Source organism: Quercus suber, unplaced genomic scaffold, assembly GCF_002906115.3.
Source record: "Quercus suber isolate HL8 unplaced genomic scaffold, Cork oak 2.0 scaffold_1069, whole genome shotgun sequence".
In the NCBI taxonomy this organism is placed as follows: Eukaryota; Viridiplantae; Streptophyta; class Magnoliopsida; order Fagales; family Fagaceae; genus Quercus; species Quercus suber.
In genome coordinates, this window is record NW_027070475.1 from 87386 (window position 1) to 97814 (window position 10429).

General features: G+C 39.1%; 1 protein-coding gene across 1 annotated transcript in view; it reads left to right on the forward strand.

The window, feature by feature from the left end:
* The first annotated feature begins 10313 nt into the window (after window positions 1-10313).
* The window catches only part of LOC112024272 (UDP-glycosyltransferase 88A1), an 8778-nt gene continuing 8662 nt past the window's right edge, over window positions 10314-10429 (forward strand). Inside the window, exon 1 of the mRNA XM_065769162.1 lies at window positions 10314-10413. Within this exon, the coding sequence (XP_065625234.1) occupies window positions 10314-10413 (100 nt within the window). The remainder of the gene's footprint in view (window positions 10414-10429) is intronic.

The window sequence follows — 10429 nt, forward strand, 5'->3', positions numbered from 1 at the left end:
AGCTTAAAATTTGTTTGTATATTCCATGTTTCTATGTTTCTTTGTATTCAAAAATTTCATATTGCATTTAATGAGCTTTGTTCATGTATATATATTAAGAAAAAGCAAAAAACAAAAAAAAAAAAATTCAAAAAAAAATTCCAAGATTTCCAAATCTTTCCTAAAAAAGGAAAAGTCTTCAGATTATGGGCATTGAGCCCTTAAGTCATTAAAAAAAGAAAAAAGAAAAAAAAGAAGTTCTTTGAACTAGGGGCATTAGACTTCCTAGTGATTTTTTCAAAAAGACCCATTTTTTTCTTTCAAAGATTTCAAGATTCTTTAAAGTCTTCTTTTCAAAATGGTACATGAGGATCCCTTGGACAAAACTTTTTCCAAATTAAGATGTTTAAAACCTTGAACAATCAACTTGTACTGAGAAAGGATTGATTTCATTTGATTCGTGTAAACACTTTTGCTAAATTACTTTGAATAAAAGAAGAAATGGTCTTACAAGGTGAAAGTTCAAAATGGGTATGAAACACCCTTGAACGTTTAGACCCCCAAATTACAAAAATACCAATTCAAGCTTTATATAAAACAATTAATGTGCGGAATATGATAACAAGCTTATAATAGAATTTATAAAACAATCTAAGCCAAATATAAACATATCCACAGCAGTAAATATAAGGCAAAGATAAAGGAAAGAGAGATGCAAACACACGGACAACACACGATGTGTTATCGAAGAGGAAACAGAAGTCCTCGGCGTAAAACCTCTCCGCCGCCCTCCAAGCGGTGATAAAATCCACTAAAGAATATAGTTGGGATACATGAACAGCAGAAGACCCTCCAAGCCTAATCTACCCAAGTACCTAAGCCCTCCAAGCTTCTTGCTCCAACGAGGTTACGCCGAACCTATTTCTTCTTTAGCTTCCCGGATTCTGCTACTTGACCATAGCATCAACCAATGTATATTGGTTCCTTCCCAAACTGCTTCCCTAAGCACCAAATGGACCTTCTCACAGACGTGGGTGTGGTGAGATAAGGGTTTGGTAAATGACCTCTCAAGGGTATGACAATGGAGAGGAAGAGAGTAGAGGAATTTGTAGAGTCTCTTTAGATGAAGATTGGGGATGAGGCAATCTTGTTTTTCTCTAGGGTTTTCTCTCACAAAATTCTCTCTGGAAGCTCTCTCAATATGATGGGTATAAGGGTGTATATATAGTAGGGTGAGAAGGGAATGCAAAACGTCAGTTTTTGCCAAACAGGGCAAGTTGGCGACTTGGTCTCGCGGCTTGTCCAAGTCGCGAGTTCAAGTCGCGACATAACAGCCTGGCCAGTCTGGAACTTTTGTCCTGTAGCGTGACAGCTGGCGCGACCCTTCAGCTTCCCAGTGTGCCTCTCACGTGCCAGCCTTTGGCGGCTTGCCAGTCGCGATCCACCCGCGAGCCCTAACCGCGAACCTCTGTTTTTCTTGCACACTCTTGAGCTTTTCTTCACATCTTCTCACACACTACCCTTACAATTTTTCCACCTAAATACAGGGTTACTAAGTGCTAAATTACAAGCAAATTGGTCACGGAATAAAGCTAATTAGATGGTTGATTAAATTCAACCTTACAATCTCCCCCTTTGGCTATTCCGTGACAAAACCCTACAACAGACTCTAGACTTAAACGTGAGTTGGGAACAGTTGGAAAACTCACTCACACCTAACTCTAGATTCTGTAAAGCTCTTGAACATATGAATAAGTAACTCCTGAAACACAATAACATAGCAATATCATTGTATGCAGAAAACTTAATATGCATATGGAGCAAAATAAGCATGATCAAGCAAAAATGAACATAAGCATAAAAACAATAATTCATGGCAAGATCAACACCAGTAGTCACTTAAGCAAAAGTGATTACTATGTTCATTCACACAAGGAATGAACATCCGGACATGCAAAAATGATAAACTCAATTGAAGAGTATCATTTGCAAGTCCAACACTCAACCAATGCATACAAACATATATGCATCTAGGAACAATCCTACACGGGCACAAGAGTGTTGTACTTAAGATAATGCAAGGCATTAACAAGTACCAAAGCACAAAGCACAAAGGCTGCATATGCAAAGTTTTGCAAATACATGGCACAAACCATAAAAGCCTACAAACGTGCATAAGTACAAGAAACAACCCTCAAAGCTTACAAAAGCAACAATGGGTACAAACCAACAACATAAAGTGCTGAAAGATATAAGATGGATACAGAACTATGATAAAAACTAAAGATAGACAAAAACAGTAAACAAAAATCTGTTAGCTGAAATCTCCCCCTTTCGTTGAGCTCTCCCCCTGCCAACAGCATCTCCCCCTTTTTGTCAAGGAATAGCTAGTCGTCATTATCTTCTAGCTTTCTTTGAATTTCATCCAATTGAGTTTGAATCGAAGTAAACTTCGTATCCCATCGAGAGTTGAGATGATGCAAGATAGAAGTAAGATTGGACATCTTTGAACTCAGCTCATGAACAGAAGCTACAATAGAGTCTAGTTTCTCGTCAGCGGGGAGTGAACTGGAGCGCGAGCCACTGTGGGTCGCGGAAGCTTCTGTTTTGATTCCCTTCTTGCTGTGACCAATACTAGCGTTGAATGTGCGCATGTTGATTGGACATGGTTTTGCGCAGGGAACTTCATTCTCAGACGGATAGATCCCTTTACGCTTCAGAATCCGTGAGATGAGACAGCAAAATGGGATGCACATCCTTGATTCTGTTCTTAGAACAGTTTTGCGAAGGATATGAAAGATATGAGCACAGATGTCAATCTCGACATCAGAAATCAGATCATGAAGAAACAGTGCACGCTCGAGATTCATATACCCTGTGCTGGATAGGGGATACAGGTTGTGAAACATGACGATCGTGAGCACCCTCAATTTTGGAGGAAGAGATGAAACACTGACTGAATTCCCATTTGAGGAAAATTCCAGATTGTCCCCAAGAGCTGCTTTAAGTAATTCTTCATCCGGATGAAAATCATCATAGACCGGTGATATCCCAAGTATTGGCCTGTTGATGTGCAGAATCTCTGCTAGATATGCGGGAGAGACCGAGAAACTTTTTCCTCTAACCCAGCACTTAAGTTCATCTCCTTCAATAATTGCATTGGCATAAAACTCTTTTACCAGATCTTCATATGCATCATCAAGGTCAGAGAGGAGATAATTCCAGTCCTTGCGAGCAAACCATTGAGGAATGTTGGTGTCAAACAGAGAATGTTGGTCAAAGACTCTTTCAATCAGAGGTGTCGCCTTTTTGAAGTAATTTTCATGAGTCTGAAAGGCAGCATACGATCGAAACTTGTTGGGATCGAACACACCAGATGGGGAACGAGCCCGCTTTGGTCTAGGAGAGAAATCATCAATTTCAATGACATGTTCCTTCCCTTTGCTGCTTCCTCCTTTCACAGCTGATCTCTTGAATGGAGACATTTTCACTCTGCACTATGATTTAATTCACACACAAACACCAAACAAGACAGCATCCATTATTAGCAATATGTCAGTGCCATACCATGGATAATGAAGGAAACCCTAAACACTTGAAATTTAGGGTCAAAACATGACAATGAGTTTATTTAAACAACCAACACCATAACAAGAACACAAGATAAAGATGATCAGTGTATGGACTAGCACAAACATACAGTATAATCCGAAAATCAGAAACCCATGTTCAAACAAGATAAATCACAATACACAACAACATCTTCACAAAACGGGAAAAAATTTCCCAAATCAGGAAGTATGAAGGGTAAGGAAGAAAACCCATACCTTTTTGTTGAAGATTTGAGAGAAAATGATGCAGAAATGGAAGTTTTTCAACGAGAAACACGGAGTGTTTGTGAGAGTAAAATGAGGAAGACAATGAACAGTCACACAAGTACGAGGGAAAAACTGAAAACAATTTTGAAATTGTCTTTAAAATGCAAAACACGCGTTTTTCGCGACTGGATCAAGTCGCTAGTAAGTCGCCAGGTTAAGCCGCGAAACACTGTGAAGAAAAGAAGCTTGAAAATTTCTCTAAGTGTTTTTCACGACTGGAAGGTCTACCCATGAGATGGTCACGATATGAGCCACGAAATTCCCTGAGTACCTCTCGCGATTGGACCTTCCACCCGCGAACCAAATGCCACACTGACCTGCGAAATCTGGAAAACTCAAAAATTGGAATATTTCTCTAAGTCTTTTTCGCGATTAGAATACTGACTCGCTAGTGAGCCGCGAAAAATCTATGATTGAGCTTGCGACTGGGGCTTGCGACTGTGCTAACCCACGACTTAGTCGCCAAAACAGGGCAACACTGTTTTTGTAAAAATTTCACATTTTTGTAAAATCAAAGTACTTTCCAAAAACAAAACAAAACACTCAAAAATCTTTTTTGTGTTTGACCAACAAAGATTGAGCATGTGAAAACACATTTAATCAAGTACAATCACACAAATGAATATGACATTCATTGAACATAGACTTGTGTGTTGTGTGTGGATATCAAAAATGAGATAGTCCTTAGTCCAATGTGAAGTTTCAATGATCAATTCAATCAAGGCATACACCACTAGCACTAGATAATATGACCTATCTCAATTATAGAAGTATGCATATATGACCTCCCACAAGAACTTGATAACAACTCTTTGAAGCTTTTCATTTGGCTCCATATTCAACATATCATTTGCCATTTTTGAGCAAAGAAACTCTCATTGTGAGATAGATGCCTGAAATTTTTGATATTTCAATTAATGAGTTAGCCTTTGGCTTTTTGGGCATCTTTCATACATTTTATTTTGGTCGCTTTCCCTTTTTCCTAGTCAAATACTAGTATGTGCGACAGGCTTTTGCAGCTCTATATCTCTTTTCATTTGGAGATTTACATTTAGAGAGCTCTTTTAAAGCATAAAAATAAAGAGTGGGAAGATATATAGGCATGAGTCTATGCATGTCTCAAGATCAACAAAACCATTCACTAATCATTCATGACAAGGTTGAAGATCTATTTACAACAATCACATAGATTTCAGAATTTCTTCCACAATGATATGAGTGCATGAGAGACAAGCTAAGCTCGTTAAATGCACAAAGCCATTAGTACAAAGGTACAAGGCTAAACATGCTATGAGACAAAACTCAACAAAGTGATCAAACTTTTTGGATTTTCAACTTTTTATGTGTTTTTGGATTTTTGACACGAAAGTAGTAGAAGAATGATCAAAAACAAGAAAAATGTAAAAGCATTTTAAACACAAACAAACCACAAATTAAATAGATACTAAAAAACACAACGCAAATAACCAATCATATCCACAAAGCATAGGAAGAATTGATGCATGGACATGTTATAATGCTTATGCATGAGTACCCTTTGTCACCCACACGTCACGTGCATTAGGGTGATATCCTTGACTGATCGGGTACGAGAGTTAGGACTTTCAAACCTCCTGTTGAAGCTCTCCAAGCAAGTGGTGAAGGCGCCAATCATTTTCATCACGTCCGTCATTCCGGAATCACGGTTTTGACTCCTTGATTGCTCACCACCCCAAGACCTCAAGTCATTTCTTCTTCCTCGGGACCGAGGTACACTTGCATTGTTGTCTGCTCTTAGCTTTTGACAGTTAGGTCTAGTGTGTCCTTGCAGTCCGCAATAGTGACAAATATAATTTATTCTAGGACCCTGCTGTTGTCTTGGGAGAGATCTTCCTCTAGCTCCAAATCTGTCTTCAGATTGATTTCGGGACTTGTTAAACATCCGTTGATTAGCCACATTCTTTTTCTTCTCAGCCTCAACTATCTCTTGAGTAGACTTATCAACAGCCGTCTCTTTGGTTTTCACAAACTTTACTTCCTTGGTGACTTTGGCTGATGAGCTGCTTCCTCCGGTATATCCTAACCCGGACTTGTTTGAGGCATGTCTTTGAGATGAAATAACATCATCTAGCTACCTGGAGGAGACTCTATCTACCTTGGCATAAGCTTGTACTACCTCTTGCTCGAGAAACCTCACCTTCGTGTAAGCTTCTGATAGCTCACCATTAAGTGCTTCAATCTCACACTTTGCCTCCTTATATCTGACCAGCAGGCTTTTGAAATCTTCCTCAGCTCTCTTCATTTTCTTCACGGCTGCCTTTGCCACCTTTGTATACTCTCCTGATTTCTCAAGAAATATTGCGTAATTCTTTTGAAGGCTGGATGCGTCTTCTTCCTCTTCAGCTTTTGATTTTTCAACAATCCCAATGGACTCCTCATCAGAACATTCACCCAGCTTATTCACAAGAGTACTCAAATCATCTAAAGATCCCACATGTGCAATGGTCATGAATGCTGAGTAATTTCCTTCTCCGTCACAGCTTTCTTCAGAGTCAGATTTTGATGAGTCTGAGTCACTTAAAGTAGTGGCATAAACCTTTCCTTTTGACTTCAAATAATTTGGACATTCTTTTTTGAAGTGTCTATGTCCGTTGCACTCGAAGCACACAATGTCCGAAGGAGATTGAGACTCCTTCCCTTCTTTCCTCATAAACTCTTTTTTATCACCTCTTGAAGATGAGAATTTCCCTTTATTAAATGGTTTCCCACTGCTCTTCATCTTCAGAAATTTTCGAAAGTTCTTCACAAGATATGCCACTTCCTTTTCCACTCCATCTTCTTTGGAGGGATCATCCATTCTTTCGGTAAAGGTTTTGAGAGCAAATGATTTACTCATCTTGTGTGAAGGCAGTCCCAGTTCATATGTTTAGAGAGACCCAATCAGCTCTTGAATTTTGATCTTATCCAAGTCTTTACTCTCCTCTATGGCTGTGACTTTTGCTCTAAAACTTTCAGGCAAGGACCTCAAAATTTTTCTCACCACCTTGGTATCTTCAATCTTCTCACCAAAATTGAGTTTAGCAACGACAATTTCGTTGAGCTTCCCATAGAATGAATCAAACAATTCATCTTCACCCATCTTGAGTTCTTCAAATTTGGTGGTAAGCATTTGAAGTTTTGTGTCCTTCACCTTCTTAGTCCCTTCATAAGTTGTCTCCAAAATTTCCCAAACTTCCTTGGCCACAGTCATGTGAGATATCCTGTGGAATTCATTAGGAGACATAGCACAGAAAATAGCATTTAAAGCTTTACTATTAGCATTGGCTGCTACAAGAGCTGCCTTATCCCAATTGGCTTTAGGAGCCTCTGGTTTAGTCTAACCTATCTCAACCGCATCCCAAACGGTATCTTCTATAGAGCATAAAAATGCTCTCATTCGGACTTTCCAAAAAGCATAATTATTACCATAAAAAAATGGTGGAACAGTGAGAGATTGAGACTTATCCATCTCAACAAGAGGTCAAGGATCACACTCAGGTATTAGAACCGCAACAAGTGTACCCGCTCTGATACCAATTGAAAGTTCAAAATGGGTATGAAACACTCTTGAACGTTTAGACCCCCAAATAACAAAAATACCAATTCAAGTTTTATATCAAACAATTAATGTGCGGAATATGATAACAAGCTTATAACAGAATTGATAAAACAATCTAAGCCAAATATAAACACATCCACAACAGTAAATATAAGGCAAAGATAAAGGAAAGAGAGATGCAAACATACGGATAACACACGATGTGTTATCGAAGAGGAAACCGAAGTCCTCGGCGTAAAACCTCTCCGCCGCCCTCCAAGCGGTGATAAAATTCACTAAAGAATATAGTTGGGATACATGAATAGCAGAAGACCCTCCAAGCCTAATCTACCCAAGTACCTAAGCCCTCCAAGCTTCTTGCTCCAACGAGGTTACGCCGAACCTATTTCTTCTTTAGCTTTCCGGATTCCGCTACTTAACCATAGCATCAACCAATGTATATTGGTTCCTTCCCAAACTGCTTCCCTAAGCACCAAATGGACTTTCTCACAGACGTGGGTGTGGTGAGATAAGAGTTTGGTAAATAACCTCTCAAGGGTATGACAATGGAGAGGAAGAGAGTAGAGGAATTTGTAGAGTCTCTTTAGATGAAGATTGGGGATGAGGCAATCTTGTTTTTCTCTAGGATTTTCTCTCACAAAATTCTCTCTGGAAGCTCTCACAATATGATGGGTATAAGGGTGTATATATAGTAGGGTAAGAAGGGAATGCAAAACGTCAGTTTTTGCCAAACAGGGCAAATTGGCGACTTGGTCTCGCGGCTTTTCCAAGTCGCGAGTTCAAGTCGCGTCGTAACGGCCTGGCCAGCCTGGGACTTTTGTCCTGTAGCGTGACAGCTGGCGCGACCCTTCAGCTTCCCAGTGTACCTCTCACGTGCTAGCTTTTGGCGGCTTGCCAGTCGCGATCCACTCGCGAGCCCTAGCCGCGAACCTCTGTTTTTCTTGCACACTCTTGAGCTTTTCTTCACATCTTCTCACACACTACCCTTACAATTTTCCACCTAAATACAGGGTTACTAAGTGCTAAATTACAAGCAAATTGGTCACAGAATAAAGCCAATTAAATGGTTGATTAAATTCAACCTTACAAGAGCATTATCAGATCGAAAAATTTTGATACCTTTGAAAAATTGAGTTTCAACCATTTTTACAAAATTAGAATATACTTGCAATAATTCAGAACGATGTTTCATATTAAAAATCTAGCTATAGCGAGAGTAATTATCAACAAAAACAACAAAATATCGAGACCCACCAATACTAGAGACAAAGGAAGGCCCCCAAACATCAGAATGAATAAGGTCAAAGATATTAGTGAATATTGATTCACTAGTATTGAAATGCAAAGCTAGTTGTTTTCCTAACTGACATGAAACATAATAAAAAATTTCTATAGACATGGAACCTAACAAACCTCTAGAAGCCAATTGTTGTACCCGAGAGGAAGATGCGTGACCAAGTCGAGCATGCCAAAGTGCAAGGGAAGGAGTAGAAGAAATTGCAGCAGCTGTAGCAACAGAAAAAGGAGCAACAAGTGGAAGACAAAGGTTGTCCATGATAAACATACACCCAACTCTGGGACCAGTCCCAAGCTCCTGTCCCGTCCTTAGATCCTGCACAATACACCCATAATAATCAAAGATAATGCGATAACCTAACTCAGCTAATTGTCCCACAAAAAATAAATTGTAATAAAGGTCAAGAACATTAAAGACACCAGGAATCGAAAGGTTGGAGGTCAAAATGGAACCTATATTATGACCAGACATTGTGGAACCATTTGCTGTGTGAATATTAAGAGGGTGTGGTGCAAGTTTAAGTTCAAAAAATAAGGACAAGTGGGGAGTCATGTGATTGAACCATTGTTATTAATTCCGTTCCGTTCCGGCCGGAACGGACGGAATTTTTCGTTCCGGTATGCAAACCGGTATTGGAATGACTTGCGTTCCACCTCGGCTCAAATTTCGGGCCGTTTCGGGTCATTCCGGCCATTCCGGCCGATTCCGGTCAATTCCGGCCAAAATGGGAATTTCGGCCGGTACAAGATTTTGCCTGTTATAATTAAAAAAAAAAAAATCCAGAAACTGCAAAACGACGCCGTTTTGGATAGAACTAAAAAAACTTAAAAACCTAATCTTATGGTCCTCCACTCTTCGGGTCTTCATTTGTTGTTCTTCACTTCTCTGATTTCTTTTCTTTCACTCTCAAGCTCTCTCTCACTCACTGCCGTCACTGCTCACTGCTCACTGTGCAGTGTACTCTCAGCTTCGATCTATCACTCTCTTGTGCTGTGCTTTCTGCTCCTAGGCCCTAGCTTCTTCTCTTGACTCTTTCACTCTTTCTCTACTTCGGCCAAAGCAGGTATTCTTTCTCTACTCTCACTCTCTCGGATTTTTTAAGATTTTTTTTCTTGTGATTTGTTAACTGTTAAGAATCTTAAGATTAAGTGTTAGGAGCTGAAGATATGTGTGATTATGTGTTAATTTTCTCTCGGATTGTCATAATTTTTTTTTCTTATGATTTTTTTTATGGTTAAGATTTAAGAACTTAGTGTTTTTGGTTTTGACTCTTTTGAGTGGATTTATGACAATGAAATGTTGTGTAAGAAACCCAGAAATTTTCGGATTGTCATAGTTTACTATTCAATGAAATGTTGTGTTTTACTAAAACACAACATTTCATTGAACAGTAAACTATGACAATCCAAAAATTTCTGGGTTTTTTTCTTATGATTTCTAAGTTTTGTGGTTAAGATTAAGACGTAAGAGTTAAGAATTTAAGATATGTGATTTGTTTGTTCATCCATTTCATGCAAATTAAATTAAATTTTAGCTACATCATTTGATTGAATTTCATTTCATTTTCATTGAACAGTAAACTATGGTTGATCATCATTTTCATCATAGTTCAGCTGGTACTTCTTCTGCTTCTGTGGCCTCTGCCCCTGCAAGATCAGAGGATCCCGCATGGGCTCATGCCCGTGCAGTGCCTAATGC